We start from the raw sequence: 21,288 nt of genomic DNA on the forward strand, positions 1-21,288 counted from the left end.
TCCCTGGAACGAAAGAGAAACCAGCACCATTACACCTCAGTAATTCCTACAAGAAGTGCTAAATGCTAGTAATATTTGGTTATAGTAGAGTTGGCACATGTCCGGACATATCTGGAAAATTGGCAGAAAAATGTCCTGGAAAATCCAGACCTATGGCAGCCCATGTCCTCAGAAATAGCTCAAAAATATATTTCCCTTTTTGAAATATGGCAACCCTAGGTTGTAGTCAACACTAGTCCTACTCAGAGTAGACCCAGTGGTGCTAATTAAGATGGTTTAGTTAAGTTTAGTGACGCGGGTGGTGCTGTGGTCTAAACCACTGAGCCTAGGGCTTGCCAATCAGAATCCCTGCGATGGGGTGAGCTCCCGTTGCTCGGTCCGTGCTCCTGCCAACCTAGCAGTTCAAAAGCACGTCAAAGTGCAAGTAGATAAATAGGTTCTGCTCCGGTGGGAAGGTAAACGGCGTTTCCATGCGCTGCTCTGGTTTCACCAGAAGTGGCTTAGTCATGCTTGTCACATGACCTGGAAAAACTGTCTGCGGACAAACGTCGGTTCCCTTGGCCAGTAAAGCGAGATGAGCGCCGCAACCCCAGAGTCGTTCGCGACTGGACTTAACTGTCAGGGGCCCTTTACCTTTTTTAGTTACGTTTACTCACCTCATTGCATCTACTCTGGGTGGAACTTAGGCAGTGGGTATTTATGTGTAGGCTAAGAAGGCTGAAGCCTAGGGCCTCCCGCTCCCCACACAGTGGAGGGATTCCTTCTTGTGATCTGGACACTATGTTCATATTGCACTAGCTTAGTTTTCAGCGTCAAGCCAACTAAGTGAATAGTCATCTCCATATATTGTGCCAGCAAATTCCATATATCACTGTTGTTACTGTAGTTTTAACTAATACAGATATGTATCATCTTTCCAATACTGTAATTCCCATCTCGCCCCAGAGTGGTTCCATAGATAATAAAGAGAATTTCTATTTGCAAATTGAATGGTGTAAATAAAAGTTATTTCTGTTGTTGCTTGTCTTGTCATCTCCCCATAGCATGGATGTATGATCCGGGTTGTGCCCAAGATGACTTATTTTTTTTATTATATTTTTATTGGTTTACAAATACAAAAAACAAAATTGTACATTTCAACTTCTTAATTACATCTTAATTCCATTTTTGACTTCCCTCAATTTGTCTGAGCTTCCTTCATTTTATCACTTTTAACACATTCCTACCCCTTGTTATTAAAACTATTAGATTCAATTCATTATTTTTATTGTTACATTTTCACATCACAGAGCTTCTTTCAAGACGACTTATTTTGGGGTGCATAGATGTTCAGTTCCCACCCATTTACAATAATGTTGCCTGCATCTTCCAGAATTGCAAATATGGAACCGAAAGAAACCAGGAACCATCTTCACTTTCATTGTAGAAGATTAAGAAGGGCCAAACAGGCATTTGAACCCTCGACTCCTTGACTGCCAGCCAAAGTTGCTTCTCTATGCAGAACCTCCCGCCACTAAACAATCCCGCAAAAACCACCAGCAGAACCTCACGCCGCCTTTCTCTGCCTCCCCTCCCTTGCGCACGCGCGCCCCGTTACGCGAGGGGAGGAGCGAGGCCCGCGTTCCATTTCATCATCAGCTATGCGCACGCGCGGGACGGCGGCCGCGCGCGAAAGTTGACGAGTTCGGACTCCGAAGGTGTGGGCGGGGCGAGGCGGGGGTATAAAAGGGCCACGTGCGGCCAACCTTCTTCCTGTTTCAAATGGCGGCGTGCAGGAGTTTGGAGGTGCTGCGCGATACAAGGGCGGGCGGGCTAACTAACTGGGTTGCTTGTTCCTTATTGGTTTCTTAATACCCCCGCCCGCTTCTGCTGCTAGGCTCTCTGTTGCGGGGAGAGAAGAGGTTTAGAAAAGATCTGGGTGGTGGAGCTGCAGAGGCGGCGTTAGGGTGCAGATAGGTAGAGAGGGACCCATAGTGGAAAGGGCATGTAGGGCTTGTGTGGGGAATAAACTGGAATGTAGAGGGGAGGGCTAAAGATTTGTATAAAGCTGCTAAGTGTGTAAAGTCAAAGGAGGGTTGATGAGGCTCAGCAGCGTAAGGGAGAATAGCTTTGTAAAAGGGTTTAGTTAAGGGCCGTAGCCGAGGGGGGCAGGGAGGGGCAGCTGCCTCCCCCAAATCAATAAAAATACATGGCTAACTGAGGTTCTGGCCCCCAACAAAAGGCCTGCTCCTCCTAACAAAAATCCTGGCTACGTGGTAGTTAACGGGGGAATTTGTGGGGGGTAGAAAAGGGATTTTGACTGAAACTGGCAGACAAGGGTGTATACAGGGACTGGTATAAGAGGAATGTAGTGTGCTGTCAGGCAGGATTCTGGAAGAGTGCCTCTAGTGGCATATTTTACTAACCAGCTTTCCCTTCCTACAGCGATACTACTTTTTGTCTATCTCCTGCTTAAAATGGAGCATCCATCTTGGGCCTCCAGTGACTGGATGAACTTGTGGTACTGGGTAAGTGTTGCCCTGCCAAATTTCATACTGTTGCCCTGGGAAATCCTGAGCTACTGTAGAAGGTTTTCTGGGAACTTCAGTTAGATAGTAAAGAGTGAAACGCCATCTCCCCCTCTAGTGTGCCGGTGCATTCGTTGAGTGTTCCATGCAAGGTCTAGCAAGTCCTGTATTTATATGGGCCAAATTTCCTTCCATTGGAGATTGGGGTGCATGGTAAGCCAGGACAGCATTGCTGTGTGTAGGTGGGAGTGCTGTGGCCACAGGGTTCCTCCAATGATGTTAGCACTGGGCGCGGATTGCAATGACGATGACAGTGCCCCCCCATGCCTTTGACATCATGGGGGACTGAGGAGAAGAATCCCTGTTTATCCCGGAAATTTGAGGTTGTGGGGGGAAGGCTCTGGTGGGATTAGGTCTGTGTGTTGAACTTTGAGACACGTGTGTACAGTTATGGCGGCTGGGACTTCCTGCAAAGGAGGCAATGGCAAAACACTGGAGAATGAAAGCCTTCCCCCCCCCCTCCCCCACGCGACACTAGTTGAATTATGTGGAAATCTTTTGGGATGCTCTCTTTCTCTGCTCTCTTCTTCTCATCCAGGTGTACAGCGTAGCTTTGGGGAGGGGTGGTGGTCGATTGATCTGATAGAGGGAATAGTCCCATGCATTCCCAGCTCCTAACTACGATACCTTTATTGTTAGGTGACCCTGATGATGTACCCAAGATGAATATCTGCCTTGCAAGTTGAATATAGGTGCTTCAGTGGCAGCCAAGGCTGGTGAGCATTCACTTAATGACAAGTCGGAAGAGGGGTATTGGAACAGAGTTAGTGCAGTGCTAGAAGTGGGGCAGGAATATGAGATACCCCGATGATGTCAGCACTGGGCTCTGATCGCTGTGATGATTTGGGTGCCTTCTGGGGACTTGACACTCCAGAAGACTGAGGGGTTCTGAATCTGAGAGTCCCTACTTGGCTGTGCATTTAGTGTGTCTGCAGAGGGACAGTGATAGTCTCCTAGTATTAATGCTCTCACTCCATCAGCTTGTAAATCATGAATGGCTTAGGAATGACACAATGCAGCAGTTGAGCTTTTCCTATTGTTTAGTGCTAAAGTTTGTGTGTGTTATAGCTTAAGGAAGTACGGAACTACGATTCTGTTAAGCTGGAGTAATTAACATGTTTAATGGTAAGGGGCCAGTGTATCATTCCCCCCCCACCCCCCGGGTTTTAAAAAGCTGCTTAGAGAGTTGTGAATTTGGAGTGGAGAAGCAATGCCCATGACTTGCTGCAACTTTTTAGATATTGACGTTTGTGTTGGGGGAGGGTCATCAGCATGGTGTCCTCAAAATTTTGGGCTCCCATTAGCCCTCACCAGCATAGCAAATGGCCAGGGAGGGTGGAAACTGCAGTCCCAGCAATAGTGTGGAGTACCATGTTGGCTACTCCTGAAATCGTGATACACCTAATTTCTTTACATATTCTCTCTCTCTAAAAAAGAACTGAGTGGCAGGAAGGGAAAATGTGCTTGCAGGCATGAAATCCAATATGTGTAGTGAGTGATCTCTGAAACTAGGCTACACCTTGTGGATAGTGTGCAAAAAAGTCTTGCCAACATGGTTTGTTTGCTTTTTTCCTCCAGGTATGGGAACACCTGCATCTTGCAGGCGGGAAGATGCAACTGGTTCCATGCCCTAACGGCTCACAGGTAGAACTGGGCAGGAAAGGCAGAGGAAAGATTATCTGGGCATTGAAAAACACAGTAGTTGATCCTTAAGGCTTATGCCAAGGTTGTGTTGAAGGGGGCCTCTTTTCAGGACGGGTCAGTCCTCCCATTTCTTTTGAGAGGCGGGAAAAAAGTTGTACTCCACTGTGTATGCTTCGTAGCGCTGAGGCATGTATCAGGGAGCGTCTTTTTAATTTGGAAGTAAATGCTCTCTTGCTGGATTTGTATTCCATGGGGCCAAAAGGCTTCAAGTCTACTGGGGCTGGGCTGGGGGAATAACTAAAGTTCCTGAACAAACTTGTACAGGGATAGTCCCATTATTCCAGAAGAACATGACACTATTTCTGACCGAGATACAGGGCCCTTCAAGATTCAGTCAGCAGCCTTTTAAAAGCACCATCATATCCTGTTTGGGCTTTGCCTAGGCACTGCGTTGCTAATTCATGTAGCATATTTCTTCCCGCCCAGCCTTAGCCAAGCTGGAAGACTGCAGCAAAAAAGCGAGATGGACGGGTTTCTCCCACAATCTTGAAAGAATCTCCTGGACTATCAGCAAGTCACTGATACATATTTCTTTTTTGATCCACTGATTCTCTCCCCCCCCCCCCCATTGTCTTCCATATTTTAAACAGCCTTTGCACCCATACCATAACTCTGCTTGATTACCAGCCTCCTACTCTTTCAAGCAAGTTTCTTGGTTTCAGAACCAAGTAGCTTGGCTCTTCACTGCAGCTTTCTATTAAGAGCTTCCATCAGAAGCAGGGATTATTCCATCAGCTTTGTCAAAAGATTGGCAGTATCAGGCACCTCCTACCCCTGAACTGTGCCAGTTGGTCATTAAAAGAAAAACTGTTTAAGGATTGGTACCTCAGTTTGATTTCTTTCCTCTTCCATCCTTGTTCTTTTCCCCTTGTGTGTTGTGTTTTTAAGATTGTAAGCCTGCAGGCAGGAACTGCCTTGCTTTTATTGATTGCATATAAGCCATGCTGGTAACCTCCTTGGTTGAAGGGCAGGGTACAAATGCTCTAAGTAAATTGTTGATCATAAGCCATATACACCCTCCAAAGCAAGGCTGTTGGTTTCACCTTGGATTCTGAAGCAGCATTAATAACTTTGGGGATATTTGCCAAGAATGCTGCATTTTGCACAACCTTGCCATGTACTCCTTTCAACTTGGGGAAAACAAAATTTGGATTGTATGCCTCCAGGCAGGGACAGTGTTATTCTGTGCAGCATTTACTTTTTTCAATAAAATGTAGAAACGATAAGTGGTTTTGCATTGTTGTTTAGTTGTGTCCGACTCTTTGTGACCCCGTGGACCAGAGCATGCCCGGCACTCCGGTCTTCCACTGTCTCCCACAGTTTGGTCAAACTCATGCTGGTAGCTTCGAGAACACCGTCCAACCATCTCGTCCTCTGTCATCCCCTTCTCCTTGTGCCCTCAAACTTTCCCAACATCAGGGTCTTTTCCAGGGAGTCTTCTCTTCTCATGAGGTGGCCAAAGTATTGGAGCCTAAGCTTCAGGATCTGTCCTTCCTGTGAGCACTCAGGGCTGATTTCCTTCAGAATGGATACGTTTGATCTTTTATTCTTCTTTGCATAGTTGTACTTAATGTTTTTCACATGCAGGCATCTTTTTAGCAAGGTACGGAAAATCTGGCCATCCAGATGTTGATCCTACCACAGATGTCTTTTGTGGGGAACCCAAGGCATTAAGCACAGCTTAGGTGGTTAGAGCGTGGTGCTAATAACACCAAGGCCACAGGTTTGACCCCCTATGGGACAGCTGCATATTCCTGCATTGCAGGGGTTTGGACTAGATGATCCTCAAGGTCCCTTCCAACTCCCGATTTTAAAAATTAGTGGTGTATGTCTGTCAGAGCAGATTACCGTAATTTTCGCTCCAAAACACGCACTTTTTTGCTCCTAGAAAGTAAGGGAAAATGCCTGTGCGTGTTATGGAGCGAATGCACGGATCGGAGCCATGGCTGCCGTCAGTCAAGCAAAGCGGGAGCCACTTACAGGCTCTACGAGGCTCTGACTTTGCTTGCTTTAAAGCGACCTGGAGCCGGGGAGGAGGGAGGGAAGGAGAGCCATGGCAGCAAAGCCGGCAGCGGCCGCTTACAAGGGAGGAGGGACAGACGCTAGCAAAAGTCCGTGCGCTCTCTAAACAGAGCAATGAGGCTGCAGAGGGAGGGCAGGAAAGATAAAATTTAAGTAACCAGCAGCAAAATAAAACCAACCTCGAGCTCTGAGCCAGCGCAGTGAAAACCAGGAAGTAAAAAAAAAGGCTGGGGAGGGATGAGGGAGAGGGGAAAACTTCGCAAATCCCCGTCTCAGCTGGGACGGAGCAGCTTGTTTTCAGGCAGGATAGATTTGAGCATTGGCTGGGTCCTAGTGCCCCTATCTCTTTTTTGTGCTCCATTCTATTGCTGCTGGTGGCTGCTTATCATTCAGGCTGCAAGGAGGAGCGCTTTTACACAGCTAATGGCGAATCCCCTGCAATCCAAGCCCTCCTCACTTGCTCAAATCTATTCTGCCTCAAAACAAGGAGCGGACGGAAAAGGCTGCAAACTGTTAAATGGAAAAAACCCAGGCACAGGGCAAATACCTTAAGTATACCTTTAAAGCAACAGTGCTCTTTCCCTCCCTCCTCCCCGCTCAGCTCGCAGGAAAGCTTCTTCTCTACACCCCCCACACGTGCTCCTTGTCCCTTGAGTTCTTTTCCTTCCCTCCCCACTTAAAACGTGGTTACAAAGCACGGATCCACATGGATCCTCAGGATTTTTGCACTGGGTCACCCCAAATTCACCATCAGATCACATAGCATTTCCATGGCTATAGCCTGCACCAAAAAACACACACGCACCCACTGTTTCATGGGGGCGCAATGGCGCAAAAACGTGGTTACAAAGCATGGATCCACATGGATCCTCAGGATTTTTGCATTGGGCTACCCCAAACTCACTGTCAGATCACATGTCTGTGGCCACAGCATGAACCATAAAAATCATACATCCACTGTTTCGTTTAGAATATTTTTTCCTTGTTTTCCTCCTCTAAAAACTATGTGCGTGTTATGGTCTGGTGCGTGTTATAGAGCGAAAAATACGGTACATACTAAAATGAAAAGCATGGGGCCCTCTAAACAATGTGGAGGCATAAGAATTCCCTTGCCATGTCTGACAGAAAGGTACACACAGTGTAGTACTCACAAGCATTGCACTACTTGCTTTATTTTTAAGTCTCCTAATAATTCCCTACAGTAAATGTGCCTCTTGCCTGTGCTGCTTGGACCATCAGCTTCTGTGGATGGAGTCTGAGTTTGCCCCCCTTGGCTCCACTGGACCACACTTCACAACATGTAGAGGCTGTTCTCTCTTCCCATGAGGGCGATTGGTGGTTGCCATGAGCCCATCTTCCCATCACCTCCTCCAATACATGATGCCTACTCCTATTAATGCCATGCTTAGCAGGCCTACTACCACAGCCAGCGCTGTTACGGTGCGCCCTGCAAAAGGAATTGAGCAGGTGTGAGTGGGAGAGTCAGTGCGAACCTCTGCCCAGGAGGAGGGAAAAGACCTTGCCTTACCTGTGCCTGCCCGAGGGTTTTGGCATTCGGCATCCCAGTCCAGCGGGACGACTGCCTTCGTAAGATGAATAAAGAGAGGCAGTGGGCAAGGTGTGGGGCAGTCAGGCAGGGATAATGTGTGGGGCTGGTGGCTGCTTTCATTCCGATAAAACATGGATACACTGAAGGAGCTGGAAAGATGGAAAACACAGGAGCTTAGTAAAGATTGCACTCTTCACCTCCTCCCATAACCCCGCACTGCCAAACGTTGGCTCTGATATTTGGTGCTTTCCTTCCTGCAGTGTCTCTCAAAATGTTCCGGTACTGTTTCAGCCTCTACCTTGTGTGCTTTGTGTTAATGCGTCAGCAACTGCAAATGTGCTGACAAGTCGCTGGGAGGCAGCTGTTAATACTGCAAGGGATACTAGGAGCTGGCAGAGAGAGAGTCCCTCCGAATAGTGTACTCCTTGGTTTGGAGAGGACAACTTTTAAGAAAGGGTAGTAATAATAATGTTTCCTTATATCAAAGTCAGAACTAAAAATAAAGTTAAAAAACTGGACAGAGAAGACTTACCGTACTCCAAAAGGTGGCTTTTAATTTAAGAAAACAGGGGAAAACATGCCACGGTTTCAAACAGGGAGCCTTTCCCCAACCCTGCCTGGAGAATACTGGGGATTTAACCTGTGTGATCCTTTGCATGTGAAGTGATGTGTCTACCATTGAGTTGTGGGAGGATAGCGGAGCCACAAAAGGAACGGGGGGGGGGGCATGTAGAAGCTGCTTTTTCAACAAGTAAAAATTCTAGTTCTTCATGCAAAAGGAATTGTACATAATTTGTTCTATTGGGCACAGAGTTACAGAGGAAGCTGAGAGCCTGAGCACATTCTGTTCCCTGGGATATTGCTGCAAGTTATAAGCCTTTTAAGCTCACCCTCACAAGCCTTGAAGGCTGGACATTTTTTTTGCTTCTTAAAATACTGCCAGCATTTTATTTCACCAGGATGATAAATCATCAGTAGTTCATAAGCACCTGTACAGTTTTTACATGCACACCAAACGTTTCTCTGTGATGGAGAGCAAATTCAACACCCAGCAAAACAAGAGAAACTTCCTGCCCCACAGATGGAACCAGACTTACTTATTGCTTTCCTGGTAGAACTCGAACCCATGACAGGCAGCATAGGGTGGAGGGGGACCATTATAAACGCCCAGGGCTCCTTGAAGAGCGATTAAGGTGCTGTCATGCTAAAAAGTAGGTGAACAGGAAAAATGTAGCCAACATGTTTCGTTTTGCATTTTACAATATATTGCTATGCCCCCCCACTCCCTAAAACATGCCACTTTTCCATGTGCAGACTAGATATTACTTTGCTTCCCCCTCATCATCATGGAGGGTGCTATTCAGGAACTTCCTGTTTCCCTTTCATGTGATAAGTTTGTTCCATAGTTTGCAGGCTTAGTTTTATAGTTCTAGTTTTAGTGAGACTATTTTTAGCACTTTCAAAAAGGACTGCTTGCAGTGAAGCCACTGAAGAGCCCCGAGATCCTTCTAAATAGGCAGACTGCTATACACACTTAAACCACACACCCCATCTTCCCACATGGTCCCCCTGAAGTCTTAAGGTGGGGAAAGACTTACAGCAGAATACATGATCATTTTCAGGGGCAGATCTCGGCACACTACTTTGGAGAAGTTGCTCAGGATAGCGCCAAGTAATATCCCTGCAAGGTGGGAGAGAGACTGTTGACTGAGGGGTGTCCTATGGTCCTATGTCAAAGGATAACTGACCAACAGGCACAAAACTAGCAGCTCTGCAAATAATTGGGGGTCAAGGGGGTGCCATGTTGCATATGAAAATGAGTCACGCAAGCATACACATGTGCTGAGCACTGGGGCATGCGCCATCAATAACAGTTGAAGGGTTCAGTGGAAGAAAAACCATAGTAACAAAAAAAGAAAAGCACAAAAGAAAAGCACAAATGTCATGACCCACACACAAATTGGTCAGGTATGGATCTGTGGAGGACAATGGGGAACACATTGAACTGGAAAATAGTGAGTTTTCAGGTGCCGTGTGAACGGGCCCTCCTCAGTTTCCCCCCCAGTACTGTGTTTTGTCAAAGCAGCATTAGAATGTTTATCCTATGTTATGAAGAATGTTATGAAGAAGAATCTTCAAGGGATGGGGGTAGGCCAAGGTTTTGAAAATGGTATAGGTGCTATATACTCTAAGCAAAAAGCAAAGTTGATTGTGAACAATGTGGTTACGGAAGAAATACCTATAGAAAAAGGTACACGACAGGGATGCCCAATATCCCCTTTACTTTTTATAACAGTCCTGGAGGTTTTGTTAAACATGATTAGAGGGGACCAATTGGTTAAAGGAGTTCAGGTCGGAGCCAGAAATTACAAACTAAGGGCATTTGCAGATGACTTAGTACTGACTTTGCAACAGCCAGATACTAGTACTAAAAGAGTATTAGAACTAATCGAGATATTTGGTCAAGTAGCAGGATTTAAACTGAACAAGCAAAAAACTAAAGTGTTGGAGAAAAATCTAACAATGGCAGAAAAAGAGAAGTTTCAGAGTGAAACAGGTTTAGTAATAACAAAAAAGGTGAAGTACCTGGGTGTGAACTTGACCTCTAAAAATGTGAATTTATTTAAAGACAATTATGACAAATGTTGGACAGAGGTGAAGAAAGATCTAGAAATATGGTCAAGGTTGAGACTTTCCTTGTTAGGCCGAATTGCTGTCATTAAGATGAATGTATTGCCTAGAATGTTGTTTTTATTCCAGACACTCCAGATCTTGGACAAGATGGACTGTTTCAAGAGGTGGCAAAAAGACATATCAAAATTTGTCTGGCAGGGCAAAAAGCCCAGAATAAATTTTAAGATATTAACTGATGCAAAAGACAGAGGGGGGTTTGCCCTGCCGGACCTGAGACTTTATTATGAATTGGCAGCGTTTTGCTGGTTGAAACAATGGCTGCTTCTTGAGAACACAGACATTTTGGATCTGGAAGGGTATGACAATAGATTTGGTTGGCATGCATATATATGGTATGACAAGGTAAAACTGCATAAAGGCTTTAAAAACCATATTGTTAGGAAAGCATTGTACAATGTATGGATAAGATATAAGGATTTACTGGAAAGTAAAACTCCCAGGTGGCTATCACCAATGGAGGCTAAAGAGATAAAAAAACTTAATATGGAGTCCAAATGGCCAAAATATTGTGAAATTTTAGACCAAGATGGTGAAAGAGTTAAACTACAGAGTTATGACAAATTAAAGTCTAAAGTACGAGATTGGTTGCATTACCTTCAGATAAACGAGGTATTTAAACAGGACAGGAAAATAGGTTTTCAGATGGAGAGGTCAAAATTAGAAACAGAATTGTTAGAACCCAATACAGTGGTACCCCGCAAGACGAATGCCTCGCAAGACGGAAAACCCGCAAGACGAAAGGGTTTTCTGTTTTGGAGGCGCTTCGCAAGACGAATTTCCCTATGGGCTTGCATCGCAAGACGAAAGCCCATAGGGAAATGCTGGCGGTCGGGAGCAAAGACTTTCGCCCACAGCCGGCCTTCAGAAGAGGACCTCTTCTGAAGGCCGGCGGGGGGCAAAAGTCTTTGCTCCCCCCTGCCTGCCTTCCCCCCGCCTGCCCCGGGCGATCTTAAAATGCTGGCGGGCGGGAGCGAAGCGTTCGCTGCCGACCCCCAGCATTTTAAAATCTCCAAGGGACAGCAGAGAAGTCTCTGTCCCGAGGAGATTTTAAAATGCTGGGGGTCGGGAGGGAAGCGCTGCCGACCCCCAGCATTTTAAAATCTCCCCGTGTCCAGGGGAGGTTTTAAAATGCTGGGGGTCGGGAGCGAAGCGTTCGCTGCCGACCCCCAGCATTTTAAAATCTCCAAGGGACAGCAGAGAAGTCTCTGTCCCGAGGAGATTTTAAAATGCTGGGGGTCGGGAGGGAAGCGCTGCCGACCCCCAGCATTTTAAAATCTCCCCGTGTCCCGGGAAGGTTTTAAAATGCTGGGGGTCGGGAGCGAAGCGCTGCCGACCCCCAGCATTTTTAAATCTCCCCGGGACACGGGGAGATTTTAAAATGCTGGGTTCGGCAGCGCTTCGCTCCCGACCCCCAGCATTTTAAAACGCTGTTCCGAAGGGGGGGGCGGGATCACCTGCCCCAGCCGCCCCACTTCGGAACGCTGTTCCGAAGCGGGGAGGGGGGGCGGGAAGACCTGCCCCAGCCGCCCCACTTCGGAACGCTGTTCCGAAGCGGGGAGGGGGGGCGGGGACACCTGCCCCAGCCGCCCCACTTCGGAACGCTGTTCCGAAGCGGGGAGGGGGGGCGGGAAGACCTGCCCCAGCCGCCCCACTTCGGAACGCTGTTCCGAAGCGGGGAGGGGGGGGCGGGAAGACCTGCCCCAGCCGCCCCACTTCGGAACGCTGTTCCGAAGCGGGGAGGGGGGCGGGATCACCTGCCCCAGCCGCCCCACTTCGGAACGCTGTTCCGAAGCGGGGAGGGGGCGCGGGATCACCTGCCCCAGCCGCCCCACTTCGGAACGCTGTTCCGAAGCGGGGAGGGGGGGCGGGGACACCTGCCCCAGCCGCCCCACTTCGGAACGCTGTTCCGAAGCGGGGGGGGGGCGGGATCACCTGCCCCAGCCGCCCCACTTCGGAACGCTGTTCCGAAGCGGGGAGGGGGGGCGGGAAGACCTGCCCAGCCGCCCCACTTCGGAACGCTGTTCCGAAGCGGGGAGGGGGGGCGGGATCACCTGCCCCAGCCGCCCCACTTCGGAACGCTGTTCCGAAGCGGGGAGGGGGGGCGGGGACACCTGCCCCAGCCGCCCCACTTCGGAACGCTGTTCCGAAGCGGGGAGGGGGGGCGGGGACACCTGCCCCAGCCGCCCCACTTCGGAACGCTGTTCCGAAGCGGGGAGGGGGGGCGGGAAGACCTGCCCCAGCCGCCCCACTTCGGAACGCTGTTCCGAAGCGGGGAGGGGGGGCGGGAAGACCTGCCCCAGCCGCCCCACTTCGGAACGCTGTTCCGAAGCGGGGAGGGGGGGCGGGATCACCTGCCCCAGCCGCCCCACTTCGGAACGCTGTTCCGAAGCGGGGAGGGGGGGGCGGGAAGACCTGCCCCAGCCGCCCCACTTCGGAACGCTGTTCCGAAGCGGGGAGGGGGGGCGGGATCACCTGCCCCAGCCGCCCCACTTCGGAACGCTGTTCCGAAGTGGGGAGGGGGCGCGGGATCACCTGCCCCAGCCGCCCCACTTCGGAACGCTGTTCCGAAGCGGGGAGGGGGGGCGGGGACACCTGCCCCAGCCGCCCCACTTCGGAACGCTGTTCCGAAGCGGGGCGGGGGGCGGGAACACCTTCTGAAGGCGGGCAGGGGGCGAAAGTCTTTGTCCCCCCTGCCTGCCTTCCCAGGGGCTTTTAAATCGCCTCGGACAGCGGAGAAGTCCTCCGCTGTCCCAGGGTTTTTTAAAATGCTGGGGGTGGGAAGAAAAGCCCTTGTCCCCCCCCCCCCCAGCCTTCAGAAGAGGTCCGGGGACAGACTGTCCCCGGACCTGGTCTGAAGGCGGTTTCCCTAGGAACGCATTAATTGATTTTCAATGCATTCCTATGGGAAACCGTGCATCGCAAGACGAAAAAACCGCAAGACGAAGAGACTTGCGGAACGAATTAATTTCGTCTTGCGAGGCACCACTGTACTAAGAACCTGTCAAGAATGTATAATTTGCTGCTGAAATGGAATACACAAGATGAAACAGTAAAATCAGCTATGATCAAATGGGCACAAGACATAGGTCATGACATTATGTTTGATGATTGGGAACAGTTATGGAACACAGGTGTTAAGTTTACGGCTTGTAATGCTTTGAGAGAAAACATAATGAAAATGATCTATAGGTGGTACATGACCCCAGTCAAACTTGCAAAAATTTATCATCTGCCCAATAATAAATGTTGGAAATGTAATGAGACTGAAGGTACCTTCTATCACCTTTGGTGGACCTGCCCGAGGATTAAAGCCTACTGGGAAATGATCTATAATGAAATTAAAAAGGTCCTTAAATGGACATTTCCTAAAAAACCAGAGGCTTTTCTCCTGGGCATGGTGGGCCAATTGGTGCCAAGGAAGGACAGAACTTTTTTCATGTATGCTACTACAGCGGCAAGAATTCTTCTGGCAAAGTATTGGAAGACGCAGCAGCTACCCACTCTGGAAGAATGGCAAGCGAAGGTGATTGACTATATGGGAATGGCAGAGATGACCGGCAGAATTCGGGACCAGGGGAGCGAGACAGTGGAAGAAGATTGGAAGAAATTTAAAATATATCTTAAAAACTGTTGTAAAATTGAGGAGTGCTGAGATGTTACGGTGTTAAGAAACAGAATTGCAGCTGTAAATCATAAGTCTAAGGAAATTATAACGAAAATGAGTCAATTAATGAAATAGAGGGTTGCTGAGAAAGGGTAAATATAAGGATGCAGAAAAAGGGAGGTATGGGGAAGTCCGGGAAGTAAGGTGAAGGAAAATAAGTTTAAGAAATTATATATGTTTATTTGTTTGTATGTTTTGTTTTGTTTTATTTGTTTTTATTACATGTTTGGAAAATTAATAAAAATTATTTAAAAAAAAAATAGAATGTTTATCCTCTAAAATTGATTGAAATTTACCTCCAGTGAATCGGGCCTTCTCCTGGCTTGCATGCATTCCCACATGGGCTTCGACATTGAATGCTTCCATCTCTGAAAGGGTGGCCAGGACCTGTGGCGTGGCCCAGCTAGGCAAGGTCAGGTTGTGTGTTTTCTGCAAGGAAAGAAAAAACACCAGAGAAAGGTATGGTTGGAGGCAAACTGTGGGGAGGCTGTTATGCGGTGCAGTATGCCTACCTGGCAGAAGAGGGAGTCGTGGACCCTCCAAAGGCCCCTCAGGGTCAGCTGTTCCTCTTTAAGCCCTGTATGGTTTGCCATCTCTCTCATAAAGCCCTGGGAAGGGAGGGAAGGGGGAAGAAGAATTAGCTAACGGACTGGAACTTCAATGTGCTTTTCCTGGAGAAAACTGGTTCCACTATCCTACATGGTCTTACTAACACCAGTTTATGCCCACATAAACTGACATAGGCCTGAATGTTGTAAGTGAAGTGGTGTGGCTTCCGAAAACCCATTTCCATGTAGGGTTGGCACCACAATTAGACCCATTATGGATGGTATTCAGTGTTTGTTTCACTCAAGACTAGACCCATCAGAGTTAATAAACACGACTAAGTTAGGCCTAAGGGCCCCTGCCTTTCTCAAATTTGTATATATTTTAAAACTATATGTATGTGAGCCTTCTTTTTTGTTTATTTTGGGCTGTGTAGAGTTTTTTGGTCCCGAACATCAGTTTTTTCTTCTGTGCAATGGGTGGTTCCCATGACAGTTTCTTAGATTTCTTGAATGTGCCCTCAGGCCCAACAAGGTGCTATCTGGGGCTGATGGGAGTTGTAGTCCAAACCAGCTGAAGGGCACTAGGGTTGGCAAAGGCTGTTACAAGTGCTTACCTAGGAGTAATTTATTTTTGAATAAACATGCTTGCATTACATCACTGGGCACTTTTTTAAAGTATTCCTTTTTTATCTTGTATCTGTTGTTACTAATGATTTTTATTACAATCAAAAGCTTTAGCTTTAATTTTTTGGAAACCACCCCAGATTCTTGCCTCGCAAAGTAGTATGTGAATATTTTAAATGAATAATAAAAACACTCAGATTGGGTGCTAGACTGGCCATCAGCGATTTCCAAAAGTAAACAAAGGGCTGCCTTAAGCAAAAGAAGGCAGTCAGTTTTCTTGTCGATGGCAATGCAAGACAAGACAAGCGAACTGGTATAATGTAATTCATTCTGCAGGGAATCCTGGGAATCATGATTTTCGGGGTGTGTGGGGTGTGCATGCTTTGGATCACTAAAGTATCCATGCTGAGCTACATTTCCCAAGCTTTTTTGGGGTAAAAGCCAGGTCAATTAAAGTGGTATAAAACCTGCTTTAAGTTTGTAGTACATATATATCCTCTGAGTGATCAAGGCAGAGAACAAGACCCCCCCCCCTCCTGATGGTGCATTCCTCTTACAATGGGTGCAAAGAGTTGGATTGATGAATTGGATGAAGAAGAAATCCTGATTTTGGAATCCATTCTCCCCTCCTCCCTCCCTCCCTTCCTCCTAGCCAACCCCACCTTTCCCTGATACCTTCCAGGTCTTCATTTTAGCCTGATAGCTTGGCAAATTAATTGTCTCTCCCATCAGCTGTTGGTATCGTAGGCAGTTCCGGGTTGGCGGCTTCAGCAGCTGTGAGGTGTGGGGTAGGAAAAGACAGAGAAAGCTGATTCTTGGGGAAAGCTGACCCCTCTTGCCTTTCCCACATGTAAACTATGGGGCTACACTTCAGAAGCAGGAACACTGATTGAATCTCACTTTCACATCTGTGTACTCTTGCATTGCCCCCAAAAAGGCTGCCGTGTAGAGCTGTCTTCAGCAACCTGGAGTCAGGCAGATATTTTGGCCGACCATTCCCATCAGCCTCTGACAGCACAGGTGGTTGATGCGAATTATAGGTCAAAATATCTGCCAGATTACCAGGCTGGTGTAGTGGATTGAATGCTAGACTTCACGACACTGGTCTAAATGGTAAATAAACTTACTGAGTCTCTGTCCCAATTTTTAAGCTTGACCAGAATGAAAATGCAGGGCCTGGACGGGACTCATACAGAAATGTGGCAAGACATCAAAATAAAAAAGCCAGAAAGAGATTCATTCTTGATAAAGTTGGATTTTGTGAAGTGGCATTCCCCTTTTCAGGAAACACTTCCCTTAGCTCCTCTGTCAAAAATACATTTGTTTCATGCATAGACCACCTTGCAATGGAAGACTCGTAGGATGGTGTTCAATAAAAGCAATATAAGAAAATGCCACGTAAACTCAATACAAAGCAGAGAAGCAGCTGATAAGAACCAGTAAAATCTGGGCAAGTTGCGAAGGATTACCTTATCATACTTCGTAGGCACAGTGTGGATGGGAACAGGTCTCCAGCTGATCTCTGGATCTGAGCTTGGATAGAGGCCCATCAGGTTGGCTTGGGCGCTCATTAAGGTGCGGTCGTAATCTGTGCTGCGGATATAGATCTAGAAAGGGGCATAATGGTTGGTTGGCCTCAAGGCGGGTGAAAGCCCTGGCTGTCCCCGAGTGCCGGTGGGGCTATTTATCCTGTCCTTGAGACTCTCCAAGCCCACACATCTCACTGGCCTCCACTACGCCCTCTCAAGCTGCTCTGGCCTGGCTGGAATGTGTCTTTGACCTGTGATGCTAATGTCGCTTGCCTGCCTGAAGGGACAATAGAGTTGTGTTGGTGGGAGCGTAGAAGCTTTGGGCTTTTGTGTGGCTAGAACATAGCCTGGGAAGCCAGTGTTGTGTATTGGAGTAGGACATGGGAGACCAGGGTTCAAATTCCCACTCAGCCATGAAACTTACTGGGTGACCCTGGGCCAGTCACCATCTCTCAGTCTAGCCTACCTTACAGGGTTGTTGTGAGGAGAATAATATGGAGAGGGGAAGAGCTGTGTATGCCTCATTGAGTTCCTTGGAGGAAAGGTGGGATGTAAAAATCAAAAACCTCCATTGTCCACTTGGGCCTCTTGAGCCACCCAGTTTTCCCCTCTGGCTTCACCCACCACCCATTAGCTTTTTAAAAGGTGGGTGGAGCTGGTGTTATGGGTTTGGATACATTTTAGGGGTGCTGCTTCTTATTTTTGCATGTCAGCTAATACTTAAATTGTTGCATGCTTTATATATATTACTGTATTCACATTTGCTGCATTGTGAATTCTTGGATGCTGGTGTGGAATATATCTATCCCCTTTATTAAATAAGCAAACAAATATTTACCTCCTGTGGTTTGTAGGATGCACTCAGGAAGCCAGCATATCTCTCTCTGAGGAATCGTCCCAATGCCTTCTGTTGCAAAATACCTACCTGCAGCAGACAAAAGGAAAAAAGCAAGTTCGGGGGGGGGGGGGGAGAGAAAGATCTGAAGTGTCCTCCAGAACAGGGCTGTCCCATTGCTCCAGTGCAAAGTGAAGGCTGAGATCAGTCGCCTTCACTCACACAAAAACTCCAGTCATGGAAATTCTGGCAAGTGCCTTTCTCCCCCTTCCCAAAGTTGTGGCTGGAGGTGACCATGGGGATTGGCAGGGCAGAAAACAGGTGGAGCTTGAGCCAATGGCAGGGAGAGCCAGCCCCTGACTGGTTCTACAGCAAAAAGGCAGCCAGACAGGGACAGTGCCCCATTTGCCTCCAGTGCTCATCCCACCCCTCTACACACCCCCCCAAGCCCCCACCTCAGTGAGTTGCTGGAAGCCTTGTGGCCAGGGTGCCGTTTTGTGGGGATCCGTGGGGTAGGTGCCCAGAGGGGATCGGTCACCATGGCGATACACCTAAGAAAGAAGAAGGGGGTCAGAACAGCGACATACAGCAAACCGAGTCATAGTTTTGCCCTCAAATTTCTAACCTACAAGACCAGGAATCTTTTTGGACTTTTAAAATATTTTCAGGGTTGTCACATGGAAGAGGGAGCATGTTTTTTCTCTCTCCTGCTCTTGAGGGTAGGACTCTGAACCAGTGGCTTCAAGTTACAGGAAAGGAGATTCCAAGTAAACATTTGGAAAATTTCTGACAGTAAGAGCTGTTCGGCAGTGGAACAGACTCCCACAAGAAGTGCTGGACTCTCCTTCCATTGAGGTTTTCTAAGCAGAGGTTGGATGGGCGTCTGCCATGGATGCTTTTGCTGAGATTCCTGCATTGCAGGGGGTTGGACTAGATGACCCTCAGGGTCCCTTCCAACTCTTAAGATTCTATGATTCTGTGATCCTGGCCTGCAAAATGGGACCTACTGTGATTTACCTTCCATATTATTCCACCTGTGCACACACACACACACACACACCCTTTGCTATCTAGTTCTCTCACACACATGCATAGAAACAAACACGTGTTTTCCCTTTCTGTAATAGATGGCACTGCTGGAGGGTCAGTCTGTAAACCAGAAACAAGATGCCTGCACCAATTCATTTACAGGTGAGGGGCAAAGAAAAGCAACCACAGCCACTTTATAATTTTTACTTTTGAGTTTACGTGACATGCACCAAGTGTATTGCAAAATAAACAAATATGTGTTTATACGGGTATTATTATAAATTATGCATCCCATATATAAAACAACAACTCTGTTTTATAGCATCTAGTGCTATAAAAACTACCCCTTTAAAGAAATTAAAAATACAAATTTCTATTTACTCCTCTTCAGATCTGATGCATTACAAGAGAACCATCCTATGTGTGTGAGTATATATATATTTCATAATAGGCCTAATACTTGTTTTTCACACTATCCCTTTAAAATGCTCCCCTCCCACCCCTTAAGGGTGTATTCGTAATACCAAGCCTGCAGTCTTTCGGGCACTTCTGTGGAATACATTTTCATTCAAAGTGGCCAGGGATTGGGTGAGTCAGGGTAAAGTAATTAGTATGTTATTACCCTTCTTGAGACTAAACAAGCTATTAGACCGATCAGTTAAAAAAAAGGGGGGGTGCCAGCATCAGGTATTTGACAAAGTGGTCTTAAGTGCATGGAGACTTACGCCACAGTAAGTGTTAGTTTCTAAAGTGCTACAAGTCTCTTGAGTGTGTGATGTGTCTCTGTGCCCAGCGCAGACACAGATCTCTGGTGCCCTTCCAGTACAGAACTGTCCCACCCACCATGATGGGGTTGTAACCACGGTTAGACAGACTTGGACTGGATCCATTGACATGAATGGGCACGACTAACTTAGGGTCCATTAATTTCAGTGGCGTTTGACCAACACTGGAAACAACACAAAAGTTTTGGCGTTTTTCAATAGCCAGTCTCCTTAATGTTTTTCTGTGTTTTTATTGTTTAAAAACACTGGTTTCCCCCGTTTTAACAATGTACACCACCTTGATATTTTATGATACAGGATACTGACATACTTTTATAATTAATTAAATATCAAAGTAATTCATACACACACACACACACACACACACACACACACAGAGTGGTACCTTGGGTTACAAACACTTTGGGTTACGGTACCTCAGGTTAAGAACTTTACCTCAGGATGAGAACGGAAATCACGCGGTGGTGGCAGGAGGCCCATTAGCTAAAGTGGTACCTCAGGTTAAGTACGGGTTTAGGTTAAGAATGGACCTCCGGAACAAATTAAGTTCGTAACCAGAGGTACCACTGTGTGTGTGTTTGTAAGTAATTAAATGTCAGTTCTAAGACACCTCAGTAGGATTTATATCCTGAAAGATAGAATATAGCAATATATGAAATGAAAGAGAGGCAACTCTCTGCTTGGAGCAGAATGCACCCTACGCCTTCATTCCTGACTCAAGGAATCCAGAAGCTCTGCTTCCCATCTCTGACCCCACAGACCTCACACCGCTCCCAAAGTATTCTGGCACCTTTCCCTCTTGCCGTGCAGCACTAGATCCATGCTCCTTCCTGGAGAACCCAGGCGCCCTAGTTCCTGCGACCCACCCTCCTGTGTACCAGCGTGACGAAGCGCAGCGTCCTCTCTTGGGCCAGCGTGAGAGGCAGAATATCCTGGATGAGGAGGAGAATCCAAGGTGCCAGGGTTACAGAGAGCCTCATGGTCTCCGCCACCTGGAAAAAGAACTGTGGGAGGGAGGGAGGGCAAACTCTTCTGTTATATAGGCCCATCCTCAGACCCTGTAATTATCTCTCGTTTTCCTTTGCTGACAGGTCAGATCTAACAGGCGGCACCACAGAGCTCATGTGTGTGTGTTAGTGTGTGAAAAGAGTGTCGGTTCCCCCTCCCCCATTTTACACCTGCCAGTCCCCTTAAAACTACCTGTTTGTTAAATGGGGGGAGGAGATTCACTTGCCCTGATGATTACAACTCCCAACCAAGACATTACGTCTTGCCTTCTCCACCTGCAGAGAAAACATCTGAGCCTGTGATAACCAGTTGCCGGGTTTGTTTCTGGCCGGGGTCCTGTGTGTTTAGCCGCTGGGTGTCTGGCAAAAATTCAGCAGGTAAACCCTTTTGCTCGCACAGAGATGTGCCGAAGAGGAGCTTCTCCTGATGGAGTTCTGCCTGTCCCACAAGCATTGTAAGGTTTTTTCCCCAAATTTTTTTTTTGGTTTTCACAACATTATAAACAAACAAACACATAAGACAAACAAACATAAATCATAGCCTTATTAAAAATTACACTTATTAACATTGTTAAGTGACTTCCTCACTTCCCCTTGGTTGAATTTCATTGTATATCTTTTTAACGGTTTTCCAAATCACAGTTCTTAAAAAATTTAACTTAAACATTAACATCCTTAGATCTTCACATTATGAAATTAAACATATTAATGCATCACTTAAATAAAATCCT

The 21,288-nt window shown here is 47.2% G+C and overlaps 1 protein-coding gene, 1 long non-coding RNA gene and 2 other non-coding genes across 7 annotated transcripts; 3 read left to right on the forward strand and 1 right to left on the reverse strand.

Moving 5' to 3' along the window:
* Positions 1-1,791: 1,791 nt before the first annotated feature.
* Positions 1,792-19,150, forward strand: LOC144325086 (uncharacterized). 2 transcript variants are annotated; one of them, XR_013390380.1, is made up of 4 exons: positions 1,810-2,507; positions 3,207-3,283; positions 4,146-4,211; positions 18,864-19,150. It is a non-coding gene; the product is annotated as an uncharacterized LOC144325086 (long non-coding RNA). The 2 variants fall into 2 exon arrangements; XR_013390379.1 differs by lacking the exons at positions 4,146-4,211; positions 18,864-19,150 and having other exon boundaries at positions 1,792-2,507; positions 3,207-3,460.
* Positions 2,773-2,863, forward strand: LOC114583770 (small nucleolar RNA SNORD88). The gene has a single exon (XR_003703599.2). It is a non-coding gene; the product is annotated as a small nucleolar RNA SNORD88 (small nucleolar RNA).
* LOC114583771 (small nucleolar RNA SNORD88) lies at positions 3,367-3,456 on the forward strand. The gene has a single exon (XR_003703600.1). It is a non-coding gene; the product is annotated as a small nucleolar RNA SNORD88 (small nucleolar RNA).
* LOC114581578 (testicular acid phosphatase homolog) lies at positions 7,435-21,011 on the reverse strand. 3 transcript variants are annotated; one of them, XM_028701864.2, is made up of 11 exons: positions 20,429-21,011; positions 18,192-18,287; positions 17,740-17,826; positions 16,842-16,979; positions 16,048-16,146; positions 14,713-14,808; positions 14,497-14,629; positions 9,441-9,523; positions 8,940-9,046; positions 7,822-7,991; positions 7,435-7,740 (listed from the first exon to the last, which is right to left on the reverse strand). In XM_028701864.2, the coding sequence occupies exons 1-11, from the start codon at positions 20,597-20,599 to the stop codon at positions 7,655-7,657; spliced, it is 1,266 nt and encodes a 421-aa protein (XP_028557697.2). In that variant the 5' UTR covers positions 20,600-21,011; the 3' UTR covers positions 7,435-7,654. The 3 variants fall into 3 exon arrangements, with proteins under 3 accessions (XP_028557697.2, XP_028557696.2, XP_077773244.1); XM_028701863.2 differs by having other exon boundaries at positions 7,435-7,991; XM_077917118.1 differs by lacking the exons at positions 7,435-7,740; positions 8,940-9,046 and having other exon boundaries at positions 7,832-7,991.
* Positions 21,012-21,288: the final 277 nt, after the last annotated feature.

This window comes from Podarcis muralis, chromosome 13, assembly GCF_964188315.1.
Source record: "Podarcis muralis chromosome 13, rPodMur119.hap1.1, whole genome shotgun sequence".
Classification (NCBI taxonomy): Eukaryota; Metazoa; Chordata; class Lepidosauria; order Squamata; family Lacertidae; genus Podarcis; species Podarcis muralis.